Source organism: Onychostoma macrolepis, chromosome 09, assembly GCF_012432095.1.
Source record: "Onychostoma macrolepis isolate SWU-2019 chromosome 09, ASM1243209v1, whole genome shotgun sequence".
Classification (NCBI taxonomy): Eukaryota; Metazoa; Chordata; class Actinopteri; order Cypriniformes; family Cyprinidae; genus Onychostoma; species Onychostoma macrolepis.
Window position 1 is genome coordinate 6,452,349 of NC_081163.1, and position 19,479 is coordinate 6,471,827.

General features: G+C 36.4%; 1 protein-coding gene across 6 annotated transcripts in view; it reads left to right on the top strand.

Annotated features, from left to right (window-relative positions):
* hdac4 (histone deacetylase 4) overlaps window positions 1–19,479 on the top strand; it is a 255,008-nt gene that overhangs the window by 169,193 nt on the left and 66,336 nt on the right. For all 6 annotated transcript variants that reach the window (XM_058787006.1, XM_058787010.1, XM_058787011.1 and 3 more), the window contains 8 exons: window positions 5,595–5,723; window positions 5,886–5,998; window positions 7,359–7,475; window positions 7,702–7,912; window positions 10,337–10,530; window positions 14,294–14,500; window positions 16,567–16,753; window positions 16,891–17,024. In XM_058787006.1, the coding sequence (XP_058642989.1) occupies window positions 5,595–5,723; window positions 5,886–5,998; window positions 7,359–7,475; window positions 7,702–7,912; window positions 10,337–10,530; window positions 14,294–14,500; window positions 16,567–16,753; window positions 16,891–17,024 (1,292 nt within the window). The remainder of the gene's footprint in view (window positions 1–5,594; window positions 5,724–5,885; window positions 5,999–7,358; window positions 7,476–7,701; window positions 7,913–10,336; window positions 10,531–14,293; window positions 14,501–16,566; window positions 16,754–16,890; window positions 17,025–19,479) is intronic.

The following is a 19,479-nucleotide window of genomic DNA, read 5'->3' on the forward strand; positions in this document are numbered from 1 at the left end:
TAGGAAGGGAATCGTCATGTTTAGGGGTTCTTGGCATCAAAAAGTTTGACAACCTCTGTCTTAGACTACCGATGGCCATAAAATGGCTTTGACTGCAGCTAATGAGGAGCCGTGCCGCTCCCTGAACATGTTGTCCACTCAACACATCTTGCCTCCTAAGAGCTCATTTCCCTTATCTGGATCTAAGTGCTTTTTTAATAGCTGTAGGGTGATGACTTCTGCTTGTCATTTCCCGTCGGCTCTGTTGACAACTTGTCCTCACTTTATCAGCCTGATAACTCCTCCAGATCTTCTCCTCAGCAATCATCATCATGAAAATATATCTTCAAGATCCTCTCTCGTATTTCATATTCTGAGATTTAATTAATCGGCTTGTGAATTGAGGTTCTTCTCGGTGCTCTGCAGAAGCTGATATGCCAGAGATGCTGTGCAAGAGGAAGCTGGTACTTTTTTAGGAATGCACAAAATACCTATATTGATTATCAACCGATTTTATTTATTGGAATCAGTTGATATTGGGTGTATATTTAATTGTGCAAGGTAATTTTCCCTATTTTTCCATTTGCTGTGGGTTTCCCATTTCTTGCCATCTAACATTCATTTAAAGTATTAAACAAGTTTTTTTAACTAGTAATATAATTACACTGTTAAATGTAATCTTTCGAAAATATCAAAGTGAAAATCCGTTTTTCATATTGCATATTACAATTTTTTGATGACTAAATTCACTGCTAGCCTTTGAAATAATTTATAGGTTTTATTTTCAATTTAATTGTAGAATTTTAATATCAGCTGGTTATCCATTATCAGCCCTAAAATGAAAAGAAATATCGGTTTCAAATATCTGCATTTGAAACTATTATTTTAGGCTTTATTGTTTTAATTAATCTGACAAAATATTAGAGAATTTTAGCAAATCTCAAAGCGAATATCCATTTTCATATTGCTTAGTATAATTATTGATGAATTATTAATTGAACAAATCTTGTAGAATTTAAATATCAGCCATTTATCAGTTATCGGCCTTGAAATTTTTTTAATAAAAATTGGCTTATCGATTTTAGTATCTGTGTATCCATAGTGCTTTTCTGAACTAAACTCAAACTACACTTAAGTTTACTTAAGTTTAATAATGACACTATTATATACTATCGTTATTTTCTTGTTTATTACTGTGAAGCTGCTTTGAGACTACTTGTATGAAGAGTTATATAAACAAATATGACTTCATTTATCTACATTGTGGACTTTCACTTGGTGAAAATAGTTTTTAACCTGTCCTTCCTTGTCAGACTGCCCAGTAAGGTCACCGTCACCCTTCAGGAGTTGAGTTTGAAGCAGACGTGTGTGAGTGTATAACATCAGCAAATATCATGGGCCACTGCAGCGGACATGTCAGAGAGTTCTGGAACAGCGCTGGCCCAAACACAGTCGCACACTTCTGCCATCTCAACAGTTTTTACAAGAGGCGGCTGAGAGTCAAGGGCCTTGAGTCCTACCAGTGAGAGAGCTCATCCATTTCCTTTACAGCTGCCGACTATAGCCTGTATTTCATGCTAAAACTATTAAAATTCATCAAGTGGTCAAACCAAAGAGTGTATAGCTTGAGAGCTGTTGGATTTTGAATATCATTTTATATGTGCAGTATGTAATATTGACAGCTAGTGGTTGAAATGGGTATTGCAGTCTATGTTCAAAATATTGGAGAGAGTTGTTTCTCCCGCCCCCTCCTCTTCAGACTCTATGCTCATGCGGGTTGCCAGATTGGTGACACGAGCAAGAACAAGCGCAAGTTGATAAACTGTTTTATTTGCATTTCAGTATTCCTCTGGTCATAGAGCTGTTTAGATGGATACTGAGGCTTTTTAGGTCGGGTAGGATCTGTGATCTCTGACCCAGTTTGTTTACTGGCTTCCATGGCAATACACTGTGTTTTCCACCAACTGGCAACCCAGGGTGTTGAAATTCTATTGGCTAATTTGGCAGTTTGCTGAATCACGCACCAAAACAAAAACAGACATTCCGACATGGTTTTTCAGAGAAACAAGTATGTGAACTTAGCGTGTTTTCTAAATATCTGCAAACATATTATGATATTTTTATTGCTTAAGTATTTTAACACATCACCGTTAAATGTGCTTTGTGGAGATGCTCAATTGCTCACATGCAGCGGCAAGTTTTGTCTACTTTTTATTAAATGGCAGATGGCGTAAGATGGACACGTGGTCGTGTTAAATTTACTCCTGTCTTTATTACCGTTCCATGTTCCTCTGTCCTTGCTAATGCAGGCATTAATGGCAGCATGCCCATCTTTCTTTAACATAGATGTCTGGGAATGTTCCTACCACTTACAGGAAGTGCCGTCCTCATTTCTACCTAGTTTGATAAGTATAACCACAAGATTGGCTTTTTAGAATAGAGTGCTCTTGAGAGGAGAAATGAAAGGGAACCTTTGCTTCCTCAACATCTACCTATTAGAGCCAGTGGTGCAGGTTTTTACTTTGAACATTCATTTGAACCCTTCCATGTCAACGTGTTATGACTCAATAGAAACCATAGGAGGTAACAAATATGTTTTTCCCAGTATTTGCTTTAAGTGATTAGTGTGTGACCAGAAGTAGCACCATACTTACTATCATTTGCTTTATACTAATGCTAGATAAATTTTACAACCGTACCTAATATATCTGTTTGGTTTACCTCTCCATAAGTCAATCGATGTTCATTTTTTGTTCTTTTAGTATGGTTGCTTTTGATTTTAACACTACTTTCCATAAAACTGGATCTGCACCCCTTTACCTAAATTCATTACTTCAGGCTTATGTGCCTCTAGAAGCTTACGTTCTGCAAGTGAACGTCACTTTATTGTGCCATCCCAAAGAGGCACAAAATCACTTTCACAGACTTTTTCATGAACTGTTCCCTCCTGGTGGAATGACCTGCCCAACTCAGTCCCAGCAGCTGAGTCCTTAGCCATCTTCAAGAATCGGCTAAAAACACATCTCTTCCATCTTTATTTGACCATCTAACTCTAGCGCACTATATTCTAATTCTATTCTTAAATAATAATAATAATAACACTAGCTTTTCTAATATTTTTGTATTCTATTTGTGTTTTTGTTTTATTTAATATGCAATTAACATAAGCAAAAAAGGCCTCTAACACTAGCTTGCTCTATTCTTTTTCTATTCTATCTGTTTACATTTTATTTATATAATTAAAAAAAAAAAAAACCTTGCTACGTGTACTGCGTTAGACTTACTGAAACTTGTTATAGTACTTGCATATCATTGCTCTTTTGTTGATTTTGATTTCTTCCATTGTCCTCATTTGTAAGTCAATTTGGATAAAAGCGTCTGCTAAATGACTAAATGTAAATACAAATCTCATTTAAATTGAGTTTGACTTACTTTTGAAATTGATTCACTGTATATATGTATTTAGGTATATGTGTTTATGAATTGGCAGCCTGTCGTGTTAGTGCTCTGTGTGTTAGTCACTTTATTGTTGTAATGTGATTATTCAGTCTGATGTTTATTTCTGTGCTCTGATGCAATGCAGATGTTTGAGTTGTAATGCAATGCAATGATGGTGTGATGCAATCCAGATGTTTGATCTTTTAATTTAGTATGTATTCAGTTGTTTCAGAAACTTTGCACTTGTCCACTATTAACTTCAAAGCAGTATCTCATACTACAAAATAAATAAATAAAATAATAATAATAATAGTAATGATAAACCTTAGTCTGTATTTTTTTTAGATGTAGTATTATTATTATTATTTTGTATGGAATTTAATGGTGGTTACTGTTAATGTACTGACAGTAATTGATAAAGTTTATATAATTATTTACACTTATTAATTACTAATTATTATGTAACTAGTGATTATTACATTTGAAATAAATGCTAAACTTACTAATCATCAAAAAAAAGTATCACCTGTAAAAAAAATGTATGTACACACACACACACACTTACATGTGTAAGTATACTTTTAATATTTTATATTATATACCCTCTTGCTGAAACTACTGTTAACATACAAGCTTACTATAATTTATATTAACTGTAGTTTATTAATAAACTATAGTTTACATTTTCGTATCCAGTTTTTTTTTTTCTCTCCTGTTTTATGCATGAATCTTTACTAACGAAAAAAAGGTTTAGGCTTAAAAAAAGAAAAAAATAGGGTGAGTAAGTAACCTTTTTTAAAACTATGTACTAAATTGTTTTACTGCTTCTTAATGACAGACGCATGACTGGGGAGAGGAAACACGTGTCCCTCATCACTGTTTGTATGATTTGAGCACTTTGACAAGTTCATTCATGTTAATGTCTGCAGATGGCAAAAGGTGCATGAGGTTCCGTTCCAAATGACTATTGAGTGCACTTTGCAGTGGCCAGGCCTGCACTGCTTCTAATGAACTTTGCATGCACTTCTCTCTGGGCCATGCACATTTTGACACGGGGTCACAAATGAAGCAAGGATTACGCATTAGAGCACAATTGGGGCAAGAGAGGGATTGAGGAGCCTTTGTTGGAGTATGTGAGCGGGTGAAAATGTCAGCAGTGGCTAATGGGCGAATCGTCCGTGCCTGGATGACAGCTTCAAACAGGCGTGACCCTCGCGGTGAACTTTCGTTTTGGTAAATTGCTGGCCAGGCCTGTGCGCCGCCTCAGTGGCAGGCCTGTTCTGACACGCTACGTCACACTCCCAAGAGCTTGTGTTTGCAAACTGTTTAACTGAAAGCCCTCTCGACCGAGGGTATTCATTTGCAGTGTTTACACTTAGATGGACTTGATTAAACTTTCGGGCAAGTTGCTGTGCCAAGCTGGAAGCTGTTCAGATGCTGGTTTGCTCCATTGTTTCTGAACTGGAATATGGATTCACAAGCATAATGAGTGAACTGAACTAGCCTCTTTTATAAGGATTAATTCGTTGCTTGGGACAGGTCAAACTAGTGTCAAACATCCTGGTTATTTAAGTTGTTTTGCTGAATCAGTCAAAAATCATGTCAGACCAGAAATCTTTTTCAGTGGAGGATCAGGATTTGTTTCAGATGGATTTTAATGTGTATATATTATGTATCGATTATATGTATACATGTTAATATTTAATGTATTTATTTCTTTCTCTTTTTTAATAATATTTATTTTAAATTTTTAATATATTTCTTTATATTTCTGTATTTATTTATTTTCATTATATTTCTTTTCTTTATATAATATTTATTTCTCAATTATTTTTATGTATTTATTTGTGTTTTTATTTTTATTTATATACATTTTTTGGATATTTATTTATTTTAATATATTTATTTATTTTATGATTTAATTGTTTATATTTATTTGTAATCGTGTATTAATTTTTATTTTTCAAGTTAAATATAATTCATAACCCATTCCAGACTGTTAAGTTTTTAAAAATATTATTCTAATTAAGCTTTTATTATTTTATCTAGTATTTTATGTGCAATATATGTTATGCTTATTAGCTCACTATTTGCATGACACACACAGTTCCTGTCTATGTTCAATGTATATTGAATGTTGCAATATGAACTATATTTCCTGTTCCATCTCTCATTAGCATCTGAGCCCAACCTGAAGCTACGATCCAGGCTGAAGCAGAAAGTTACGGAGCGCAGGAGTAGCCCGCTGCTTCGGAGGAAGGATGGGCCGATCACCACTGCAAAGAAGCGCTCTCTGGACATGGCAGGTGAGAGGATCCGTTTTGAACATTGTTCACATTTTATTCATAGTGAAAGTAAAAAATGTCAAACATGATTGGCAGAATCTCCTGTATGCCCTGCTAGGCCATGACTCCAACATCCGTTCATTCTTGACTGACACCGAACTAATCAAGTCCATTTTCTCTCAGAATCGGCATGCAGCAGTGCTCCTGGTTCTGGTCCGAGTTCACCCAACAACAGTTCAAACAACATTACCAATGAGAACGGCATCGCTGGATCAATCTCCAGCAGTCCAGTGGAGGTACAGTGCACTGCGTATCAATCTGTGACCACAGCAGTTTTGAAATCCCTGGTATTTATTATAATTCTCAAATGAGAATTATATTATATTTGATGTGGTCTGAAACTGAAACATTATCATTTTTCAAAATGATAATAACATGTAAAATCATCCTTACTTTGTCAAATTATAATATGTTATGTGTAATATATTATAATACTTGAATTGTTTTTATTCTAATATTTGCATAAATATATTTATCTATTAATTATTTCTGTATTTTAATATTGTTCATTAATATAAAATAAAAAATATATAATATTTAATAAAAATATTTATAATGACTTTTAATAAAACTATTAAATACAAACAGTGTTGGGGAAAGTTACTTTTGAAAGTAATGGATTACAGTATTGCGTTACTCCATAGAAAAGTAACTAATTGCTTTTATTTTTGTTACTTTTTATGGAAAGTAATGCATTAAGTTGCTTTTGCGTTACTTTTCGTCTCCTGAGCTGGGCTTGCTTATTTATTTTTAATAACAAAAAACCCAAAAGTAATATTTTTGGCAGCTACCAACTGAAATAAATAAGCCTCAGTCTGAAGGAAGTGCCTTTCCCGATTTCTCTCAACATGGGGACAGGAAAGGTGTCAGTGAATAAATGGGAAAACTTCCATTACTTATTTGAAAAAGTAAGTCAGATATTTTCTTGTAAATTTAAAAGTAATGCATTACTTTACTAGTTACTTGAAAAAAGTTATCTGATTACGTAACTTGCGTTACTTGTTGTAATGCTTAACCTCCAACATTGCATACAAATTAATGGGGGAAGTTGCAAAGAAGCTTCACAATCTAAATTTAGATTAATGATTAACTACACTGGTCAGCTTAAAACTGATTTATTATGACTATTGTTAACAATAAAATGTATTATTTATTAAACATCTGTGTCTTCAGTAATATCACTTTTGCCACCATTTAATAAAAGCCTGTTGTAATGGTTTTTAATTAGGCTCTTTGCTTCACTGTGCCTAAGAAAACCTTTTAAGCATGATAAAATCACTGCAACGCATGACATCTCTTTCGAAGCTTCTTGGCTGGTTCTTAAATGGACCTCTAAATATCTTTGCATGATTTGTCTTTAGGACACGTTTTAGTAGTTATAGCTCAGTTTTATTGGTGGCCACACTTGTCGCTTGTTGCTTTAGGAAGTGTTCTGTGATTTTCCTGGCTGTTTCCATGCATGTTTTTAAACTGTGCACAGTCTCCTTCTGTAGACGGGTCCCGCAGGGGTCCGGAGAGCGACCAGACAGAGCTGTTTGTTTTTAACGGTGGGGTTTATTTATCTGTGCATATGTTGGTGTGTGTGTGTCGTTCCAGCCATCTTTGGCGCACAGACTCACGGGCAGAGAGGGTCCTGTTAGCCAGCTGTCTCTGTACACATCGCCCTCCCTTCCCAACATCACCCTGGGCCTGCCAGCCACCGGCCCCTCCAGCGTGAGTCCATCTTTCTTTCTCTCCGTCATAGAGAGGCCCCTGTCTGGAGCGTCAGGGGGCCACATGTGGCTTTCAGCACCAGTGGCGTTTCAGAAAGAGCCTTTTGAGAGACAATAACTGACTGCGGGTCTCTGACGCAAGCGAAACATAATTTACGAGGGAATGTCCTGTCTTCTTTGCCCTAGATTCTTTTGGAATTATGCTCTTTCATTCTCTATTCACATAGGTGGCATCTGGCCAACAGGATGGTGACAGAATGGCAATGCCAGGCTTGCAGCCAGGAATACCCATAACCACTCCGTTCATGCCAGGAGCCCACCTGCCTTCTTACCTGGCCGCGTCCACCTTAGAGCGGGAGGGCGGCTCGGCACACAACACTCTCCTGCAGCATATGGTGCTTCTGGAGCAGTCGGCCGCACAGAACTCTCTGGTCGCAGGTCAGTCGCAGTCATAATAACCAATATTGATGTTACCGAGACACCTTGACCCGCAGAGACGTTTTTATTGAAGTTGTCCTCTGGTAAAACACAAAGTGAGAAGAGAATGTCTATAACATCTATCCATTGAAGTTTGATTTACATTTTGTAAATTTTACATTTAGAAATTAAAAATAAATGAGTTCTGTAACACTTTAGGGGTAAGCTGTGTCATGTCCAGAGAAAATGTAAAATTATTGGGGAATATGAGAACAATTTTCTTTCAAATAAAATACTTAATTTTTATTGTATTATTATTGTTATTAAATTAAATAATTTATTATATTATATTATATTTGTAAAATACAAAAATTCACTTTTTTTTATAACTAGTAAGCTTTGTTGTCCAAGTATGTTGCAGTTCTCCAGACTTATTGTATAATTCCTCATTTTCTTTGAATGGAAGGAAAATTGGCCGCTGCTTGAAATGTTTCAGTCATTCACCACGGCACAGCTTACCCTGAAGCATCTGACACACTTTACCCCGCTGCTCCCACTTTCAATGTTTCATTTTCATAATTCATGTCTAATCTTTGCAACTGTTGTATTGCTTAAATGTATTATTCACTTGGTTTGTTAATTCTCATAATACACAAATATTTCTCATTTCTGTGACATAATTGCCCATTATTTGCACATTACATTTCAAAATTGCACCAAAGGGGGGCCTCGGAACAGCCAGGTGCCCCGGGGCCTCGCAGGATCATAACGCGACGCGCTTCGCTCTCCCTGCGGATGTCATGCATTTATTGGTTGTAATTAGTCCAGCATAGGTTATGCAGCGCCCTTTATAAATTGGATTCAATTTCCTCCGATACGCACTAAAGAAGGCTCATTTTAATCAAATTAGTCATAGGCGGTGTTAATTAGCCTCCTGATGTGCCAGGATCGGCTTCACAAGAGACGGGAGAGAGAGGCTGCCAATAAGAAGAGGTCAATACTTATCCTGAGGATGAGAGAGAGAGAGAGAGAGACGCCTCGCTGGCGCAGTCAATTCTGACTAATGATTTGTGCCATCATAGACCATCACGTTAAAGAGGAAACCTCTTCTCCGCCCACTGTTGTCAGGGAGACTAGCGAATCCACAGGAAGTGTACAAACAGGAAGTGTCAAGCCCCTGGGAGGAGTAGTGATGGAGAGTGTCTGGAGCAGAGTGGCACAATAACACTAAATAAATAAATCAATAAATAATAACGTTTTCTGAATGAAAACTGTAGCTTTTCTTTTAGCGATCCATCATTCAGTGTAGTGGAGGCAGAGATGCATGTTTCAATTCATAACGGTGACATACTGGGCTACTCTGTGGTCTTCATAACACTGCTCTCTGCTGGATTCTGATTGGTCAGTTGTGGCATTACGTTTTTTACAACATATTTTTTGTATAAATATTCTGCACAGTATAATTGATTGTTATCCAAGGAAAACAATTTCCTACATAGCTGTGTTTATATGATCAGCATGAACGGTAACAAGCTACATAGTTTTTCTGTTTTTGTTGTTGTATGTATTGAAATATTTTTATATACATGTTTTTATCATTTTATTTTATGTAATTATATAAAATGTATTATGTATATGTATTTCATAGTTAAAAATAGTTTTATTTGAAATTATTTATATTGAATAATTTCATTTATAAAAATTGATTATTTTTATAATTCTATTAAAAACAATACAATCTAAAATTATTTATGTATTTTATACACAGTATATACATGTTTTAGTAATTTTATAGAATATAATTCGATGAAATTGATATATTTTGTCATATAATGTTATGTATATTTTCTATACAATTAATGAATATATCATATATATTTTATATTAATATATTATGTTCACATTTATATATATACAGTTTATATATTTTTACTATATATCACATATTTAACACATTTTTATACGTGTTTAACTAATTTTGTAGAATTTTATTTTATTTTTATCTATATTTTATATTGATTTATATTATATTTATTATTATATTTTATATTATTATTATTATTTCTATGTATAAATGCATCACATGCACATATAAACATCTTTGGCCATTTTTGGCCACATCTTTTGCTGTTTCTTTTACACATTTTGCACGATTAGTTACATATTTAGGACAACATGTTAAGTTTGAAATGGTTAATCTCTCAAGATCAGTGCTCTGATTGCGCTCTGTCACTTTTTGAGAAGGATCTTGTTTTATGTACATTGTGCATTAGATGCTTCGTGAGCGATCCGTGGGCATGAGGCAGAGATGTGCTTAAATCTTCAGCCGTGTGTTCAGGAAACTTAACCCCTCGAGAGCCAAAGCAGGCGAGGTGTTAATTAGTTTGGGGCTGAGTGCTAACTAGAATCTGCTGTGTAACCCAAAGCCATGTGTTGTGTCCCCAGGCCTGGGGGGCGTGTCCCTGCAGTCGCATCCCATCCACAAGCTCCGGCAGCATCGGCCCCTCGGACGCACACAGTCGGCCCCCCTGCCCCAGAACGCCCAGGCGCTGCAGCAGCTGGTGGTTCAGCAGCAACACCAGCAGTTCCTGGAAAAACACAAGCAACAGTTCCAGCAGCAGCAGCTTCACATCAGCAAGGTACAGCGCTCTGTCTGTCTTTAGCTCCCTTAATCACCATGGCAACCAGCAGGATGTGCCTTCCTTATATGGTCAGACCGGAAGCACTCTGCTTGTGTGTGTGTGTGTGTGTGTGTGTGTGTGTGTGTGTGTGTGTGCGTGCGTGCGTGGGACTGCAGTCATGAGCAGACCCAGACTGAATCTTTGGATAGATTCGCAATTAAACAGGGTTTAACAGAAACAAATTTGTCTGCTGGTACCATTTCAAAAGACTGATCAATTTTAATTTCATGTATTTATATATTTTCTAAGTTTTAGAAATAAAGAAATAAAGTTTTGTGAAATATTATTACAATTCAATAGAACTGTTTTCTATTTGATTACATTTTAAAACGTAATTTATTCCTGTGATGCTAAATCAGAATTTTCAGCATCATTATTCCAGTGTTTAGTGTCACGTTTCCTCAGAAATCACTCTAATATGCTGATTTAATAATGATGATAATAATAATGATAATGTTGAAAATAGTTGTGCTTTGATGAATAGAAAGTTTCTAAGAACAGTTTTTTTTTATAGATTTTTGTAACATTATAAAAGTCACTTTCAATCAATTTATTGCATCTTTGCATAACATTTTACTGAGCCCAAACTTTTGAAACAGTAGTGCATTATTTATTTTTAATTTGTTTGCCATTTTTTCTTCACTTTTTCATTCAAATGTTTTGCTATAAAATTATTCCACTGATTTCCTCATCTCCCTACGTGTTTAAACTACTTTTATAATTGTACATATCTGAGTGTTTGACAATAAAATAAAATATGTATTGTTTTTGTACTTGGAATCAATAACTATATCATAATTATTGTATCATTTTTATTTAATATATGCCATTCACAGTGCTACATGGTATGAGCAATCTTGCATCCTTGTCTGTATTTCCATGCTTTTTTCCACATTGAATTGCTTCAGAATGAAGTTTATAATTCATCTAAGAGCTAGCTGATTTGCTTTATGAACTTTTCATTGAAGAATTGCGAAAACGAATGAGAAAAATACTTGCTGTGCTCCATAACCGCCCCGTTTTATCCCTCCTCGTGTTTGCTCATGGAGTGTGTGGTGAGGTCTGTGGAGATTACTAGTGTTGGGCCGTTATCCTACAGGGTTTTTGGTTTGTTTCTAATGCCTGTGCTCTCACCACCGCAGTTGTGCATTATAGATTAGTTATGGGGTTAATCCATGCCTGCACACAAACATATCAGAATGAGCTCACCGGGTGTGGATCACCTCAGCGCTACACTCTGGGCTTCCGGGAATACTGCCTCTGCTCAGCAGATGTCAGAGGAATTTAATGCTTCCCAAGCATTTACGCTGTTTAGATATGACTCCATTCCTGTGTTTTTAAAGTTCACGGGGGAGATGTGAGGAGACATATGTTGTGAATCAGTGCATGTGGTTTTCTGCATATCTGTGGACTTAATTTGTACTTTTTATTTGATGTATCTAGGAAAAAATCGGCAAAATGGATGTAAACATGGTGAAACATGTTAAAGGGATAGTTCATGCAAAAATAACTGTCACTTGTTCCAAACATGTATGAGTTTCTTTCTTCTGTTGAACAAAAAATAAGATATTTTGAAGAATGTTGGTAACCAAACAGTTGCCGGGAGCCATTGACTTACACAATATGGAAAAAATACTGTGGAAGTCATTGGCTACCAGCAATTGGTTACCAACATTCTTCAAAATATCTTGATGTTTTCTCATGAAGTCCTGTATTGTTAAAGTCAACATACACAACCCGTTTTACTTCCGTTAAGTGAAAAACAACCCCCCCCCCACCTCCAATGTAGTTTTGATTTCTCATTTGTGCAATTTAAATATGCATATATTCAAATAATGCATAATTTGGCATAATTGACTACAAATCTTGCATGACTGCTTTAGGTTCACCACATGTGAATATACACAAATGTAAATGAGATTTATGTGCTGCAGCGGTGAAGGTTGTTGGTGAAAAATGTCATTTCTGTTTTCCTAAAGTTTGACTTCAGAAAACCCCAAAAATAGTACTCAAGACTACTTTTATGACTTTATTTATCCTTTATCTCTGTCAGTTTTGGAGCTTGACAGCCTTTGCTTACCAATGGACAGATATGTGGGTGGGTAAATGATGACAGAATTCAAATAACCTAATTAATATTCATGACCCAAGCCATACCTGTCAAGTTTGTGTGCAGAGTTACTCACGCTGACAGAAAGTCTAACTTTGTGAACAACCGAAGATGTTTTAGACCTAATTATTGACTTTTTGTGACAAAAAGACCTGGGTGATTGACGTTTTTGCAAAGTTTTTCAGCTTTCAAATGGTATCTGTTATCAATTTTTGGATTGTTCTTGTCATTTTGGCTTTGACTGATTCATTTTAGAAAGAAATGTAATGTGTAATTTACCTGGCATGAACATCCGACGTGTTCGCTGCGCTGAAGGGAGAGGACGGGGGGAAAACAAAGAGGAGAATATAAAAAAAGAAAAGCTTGTTTGGAATGAAGCACAGCGATGAGGCAATTGCCGAGCGCTCTGACGTCAATTATGTTCCCTCGGCACATTGCCAGGGGGCTGTGTTTTTACCACACTCAAGTGTGCGTGTGTGTGTGTGTGTGTGAGAGCAGGGGTGAGGGCGGGGCTAGAGCTGTCATTGCCACAGTGATAGGGTTAGACACAGCTGTCACAGCATGAACTTGAGCCAAGAAGACAGTTTCTTTTGTTCCTGTTGTTCCAAGAGTATTATTTAATGCAACTGTAGCTTTGACTCTGTATTTTTTGACACAAGATCTGTGTGTGTTGCAGAGGTCCTTTTCTCATGAAGCTGTTTTGTTAGTCAACATTCACAATCACAACCTGTTTACTTCCGTTAAGTGATGTGATTCTGAGTGAACAAAGATATTTATTGTTTTAAAAATGTGTATTAATAAGGTAAATGGGGTCAGTTTTATTTTAAGGGCTGGTTTATACTTTTTAAATAGTTAGTTACACTAACAAAAACTAGCAAACAATTGTTTAATGATCTGATATATGAAATTAAAATAACTGGTTTCTATTTTAATATATTTTAAGATGTAATTTATTCCTGTGATGGCAAAGCTGAATTTTAGGAAACATTACTCCAGGACCACAGATTCTGGTAACACTTTACAATAAGGTGTCATTTATTAACATTAGTTAATGTGTGTTAACTAACATGAACAAACAATGAACATATAATGAAAATACAGTTGTTCATTGTTTATTCGTGTTAGTTCACAGTGCATTAACTAATGTTAACAAACACGACTTGTGATTTTAATAATGCATTAGTAAATGCTGAAATTCACATTAACTAAGAATGCTGTTGAAGTATTGTTCATTCTTAGTTCATGTTTACTAATGGACCTTATTGTAAAGTGTTACCGATTCTTTGATGAATAGAAAGTTCAAAAGAACAGCGTTTATTTGATTTTTAATAGAAATAGACCTTTTGTAACATTATAACTGTCTTTAAAGTCACTTTTGATCAATTTAATGTGTCCTTGCTGAATAAAAGTATTCATTTCTTTCAACAAAAGAAAGAAATAATCTTATTGTTTAGTAGAACTAATAATTGTAATACGTTTTTCATTTTTAAGGTTTTTCCAGCACTATTGAGTAAAGATCCAAATCATATTCTGTAAAGAAGTTATTCATTATCAGTAGCCTTCTGCTTCATCGGTTGAATTGATGGTGATTTTGACATGTGCTTCTCTCAGATGATGGCTAAGCCGAACGAGCCGGGCCGACAGCATGAGAGCCACCCGGAGGAGACGGAGGAGGAGCTGCGGGAGCACCAGGGGCTGGGCGACTCCACGGAGGCTCTTCCTCACGGGGTCACCATCAAACAGGAACCTCCGGATGAGCAAGATGAAGAGTTCCAGCAGAGAGAGAGGCAAGCCGAGGAAGAGCTGCTCTTCAGACAGGTGAGGGTGTTAGAGCAGGAATATATGAAAGTGCATCTGTCGCTGTTTCTGTGAATGGCACGGGATGAAGCCATAAACACACTGAGCACCAGAAGGGGGCAGCAACAGGCTCCTATAAAGAGTCAGACACCCTGTTGGTGAAAAGAGGGTTATTAACTCTCTCTTTAAGAACGATCTGTCCCAACGAGATACTGCGTAATTCTGCCACTTACTCAGCTGGAGACATGCATTCATTTTACTTAAAGCTGCCAAAAAACAATAATGTCAAATACAAATAGACTTAACTGTGCTAGCTAACATGCTGGTTTCATTGGAATGCATTTAATTGAATCGGCAATATTGCACAAATAAATAAACAAACAAATATTTCCAAAACAGTGGATCTTGTACTTTTCTATTTTATTCTCTATAAAAATAAATGAATAATACATTTACTTAATAACATTTTTATATCAATTTACACTTCCATTCAGAAGTTTGGGGTCAGTAAGATTTTGCAATGCTTTTGAAAGTCTGGATTTATTTGATTAAAAATACATTAGAAAACAAGTAATATTGTGAAATGTTATTACAATTTAACAATTGTTTTCTATTTGAATATATTTTAAAATGTAATTTATTCCTGTGAAGACAGAGCTGAATTTTCAGACTTAATAAAAATGCTCTTTTATTTTATTTACATAAAATGATTTTATTTATGCGATCCCTGAAAAATCAGTGTATTTTTTCACCATTCAGAAGTGTTGAATTCAACCACAGGTCCTCAACGCTGCTTTTTAAAAATGAACTGGAGGTGGGCACTTGTGCTGGACGAGATCATTTAGGTCCAGCTCTTTTTCTTCTTAATGGACAGCGGGGGTGCATGTTCCTTCAGTCAAGCTGAAATATTCATCAGCTAACTAACACTGTGTCCAAAACTGAAGGTAGCTGCCAATTAACAGGCAGGGTTTATGTATGAAGAAACCTCCAAAGGTTTCGGACCAGCTTCCAAGGCACCATAACATCACTTCTAATGATCAAGAATAAATCAAGTCAGCTTTAGACATAACCAAGCAAATATTTAATGGCTAAAATGCTTATTTTCTTAGTAGTAATTGAAATATACAATACTGTTCAGAAGCCCCTGGTAAGTTTTTTAATACTTTTTGAATGAATACAAGCATCCTTTTTCAGCAAGGATGCATTGAATTGATCGAATGTGACAGTTAAGACATGTTTAATGTTAGATTTCTGTTTCAAATAAATGTTGTTCTTTTGAAATTACTATTCGTCAAAGAATCCTGAAAAAGCATAGCATGGTTTCCTCAAAAATATTAAGCAGCATTGCTGTTTTCAACATTGATTATAATAATAAATATTTCTTGAGAATCAAATTAGCATTTTAGAATGATTTCTTGTGACACTAAAAACTGGAGTAATGATGCTGAAAATTCAGCTTTTCATCTAAGGAATAAGTTTTATATATATATATATATATATATATATATATATATATATATACATATATTATGGAATACAGTTATTTTAAATTGTAACAATATTTCAAAATGTTACTGTTTTTACTGTATATTTGATCAAATAAATGTAGTCTTGGTGATTTTTTTTTTTTAATGCATTTCTACGGATTAATTTACATTTTTCAAACCAGATTAAATTTTTATTCAAGTAACCACCTCAACCATATGTGCTTTGGTGCCTTCAAACCTTCATATAGTACTTTAGAAGGCATATTTTCACAGGTTTTACTGTCTTGAACAGCTAAACACAAAGCTTTGTGGGATTATTAAGGTAACGCTCTTACCTTAATAAGCATAATAAGTGAAGATTTTCTATTGGATTTTCAAAATGTAAAGCATTTTCTACATATAACTCTCTTGCTGTTGGTTTGCAATGTATTGAGTGCCACCTGCTGGTTATTTGTGTAACTACAGGGTGCCTAAAAACACTCTATGTTCTTCTTTATGAAGTATGAAACTTCTATATAAAGATATGTATGTCAATTTTCACATATTGACTTGCAAAGTTAATTTATTTCAAGCTAAACTTCTGTTCTTGTTTCTAAGCAGCAAGCTCTCCTGTTGGAGCAACAGAGGATCCATCAGCTGAGGAACTATCAGGCATCTATGGAAGCGGCCGGACTGTCTGTGACCTTCCCAGGCCATCGGCCCCTATCCAGAGCACAATCATCCCCGGCCTCTGCGACCTTTCCCATTGTGGTGCAGGAACCTCCGGCCAAACCGCGCTTTACCACCGGTCAGTCACTGGATATGATGCTCCAAATAATTTACCAATTTAATGCCTCAGGACATTACCTTAAAAACATCTTGTATGTAAAAGTGCATTTATATTAGTTTGCAGCCCTCTTTAAATAAGTATTTGTGTCCTTACAGGTCTGGTGTATGACAGCCTGATGCAGAAACACCAGTGCATGTGTGGAAACAGTAACATCCACCCCGAACACGCTGGACGCATCCAGAGCATCTGGTCACGACTGCAGGAGACGGGACTGCGCGGCCAGTGTGAGGTAACCCGTTCACCCACGTATCTCCATTTATGACATATCAGCACTTTTAGCAGTAACATGATGCAATCTTTCAGCACCAAACGCATTTAGGTGGTATTTAGCTTCAGCCTGCTGGTTACTGTGGCAGGGTAAAGGATATTTTTACGTTCTGTAGAGGGCGCTGTTCAGCCATCACAAACACAGTCACACACTCCTGTTGATGAAACTTTATGAATAAACCAAAGAGTTTTACTCAAAGGAAAAGGGGGTGTGAGATTGTTTTGAGTGTGTTCGAGGAAAAATTTAACCAGGAGAGAATTTCCACATAAGAACAGAGGAAGTGCTGGGGAATTACAGCGGAGATCAGGAGGGGAATTCTTATCTTTTCACATTTTCACAAGTTTTTCATTACGAATTAGAAAAAGAAAAAAAAATTCATAATGTCTTAGCATTTAGTTTGTCTCACTTTTCCTCTAATGACAGTAACAATTAAGCTACATGAACACCACAGGTTTGTTCAAAACCTGATGCTCATATTCTCCAGCATAATCTAAAAAATTATCCAAAGAGCATCTTGTGCTTCAATGGAAGCAGCAGCTTTTGACTTTTGCACTGAAGAGTAACATGACCAATTTTTATAAGTATGATGACCTAAAAATAGTGTTCATTTAGGCTTAGTAAGATTTTTAAAATGTTTTGGAGTCTCTTATATTCACTTACAGCATTTAAATGATCAAAAATGTGAAATATTATTACAATTTAAAATAGCTGTTAATATCTTCCTGTGATGCAAAGCTGAATTTTCATAATGTGTCACATGATCTTTCAGAAATCATTCTAATATGCTGATTTGCTGTTCAAGAACCATTTCTTATTATTATCAGTGTTGGAAATAGTTGTGCTGTTTTTTTCCCTAAGATATCTTTGATGAACAGAAAGTTCAAAAGAACAGCATTTTTTGGAAAAGTTTGGAAACATTATAAATGTCTTTACTATCCCTTTTGATCAATTGAATGCATCATTGCTGAATAAAAGTATTGGTTTCTTTCAGAAGCAAAAAATAAAAAAAATTGTGACATCAGTTTTCTGTTCATTTACATATTTCTTCTTAATTTAATACTAAATGTTTCAAAATCCTGCAACTTGTGTCAAGTTAAAATGACACAATCACAGATTTTTGTTTACAGAACCTGCACGAAACTCCTCACAAAGCACCACACAATTCATATCTGTTAGTTGCCGCATACATACACACACACACACACACACACACACACACACAAATATATATGCATGCTTTAAGCTACAATTAACATTATTTTACCCCATTTACCACATTTTGCGGTGCTTAAATCCATTTTCCCCCAAAATCAGCGCAGAGAAGCAGTCTGTGCCTGCTTATCTCTGCCTCCACCTGCTGAGGGCAATTCCTGAGCTCTCTCATCATCTCGAGCTCTGATCGCTGGTGCCTAATGGCACTCGCTGGATCTAATCTCTCCTGCCACGCTGGCTCCATTGCGTCAGGCCTGTTAGAGTTAGTCGCATAGCTGCAGTCTCTGTTTTCCTCCAAACAAACAAGTAAACAAGCACGACAATGGCACGGCCGCGCGCCCGCTCTCTCGCCTACGTTCGCTCCTTGGTGGGGATGTTTATTGTTCAGGGAGATGGAAACAGTGAATTGGGCCTCAATTAAAGGCAGTCATGACTCTAATACCCCCTAATCTACAGCAGGGGGGCCCTTAAAGAGTGCGGGGTTGTTTTAAGCTGCCGCCAGCCAGCACCGGGCCCCCGAGGGGCCCCTCTTTAACTGCCCCTGCTGTTAAATCTGAGAGGTAGTACGTCCTGTTGCAGGTGTCACCTCGGAGCGGCCCAGAGCGCTTCCACAGGTGGGCAGGTCCGCCTCCCTCTCGGATGGTTTGTGCCTCAGAGGCCAGGGCTATTAAAAAAGGGAAAATGACATTATTGCAAATCCAGCAGCTCCGGCACCTCCGAGGGCCGACGGCTTTGTTCTACAGGCATGTGGGGCCCAGTTTGGAGTGGGAGGTGGACAGCGGGTCTGTTTCAGCTCTGCTTAGACAGCTAAAAACTTCAGAGGGGGCAGAAGGGCGGTGCATTCAATATGGCTGTCGATTTTGCAATCAATGAAATATGTCTTGCCAAAACATTCCGAATCCAGTCAACAAACTATTAATAACAGGCGCTGTAAAAAATACATGACCTAGACCTGTTTCTGGAGAACTCCAACCAACTCCAACACACTTGTCTGGAAGTTCCTTGATTTCCTGGTTCAGATGTGTTTAATTAGTGTTAGAGCTCAACTCTGCAGGACGGGTTTTTTAAAGGGATACTCCACCCCAAAATGAAAATTTTGTCATTAATCACTTACCCCCATGTCGTTCCAAATCCGTAAAAGCTTCGTTCATCCTCGGAACACAATTTAAGATATTTTGGATGAAAACCGGGAGGTTTGTGACTG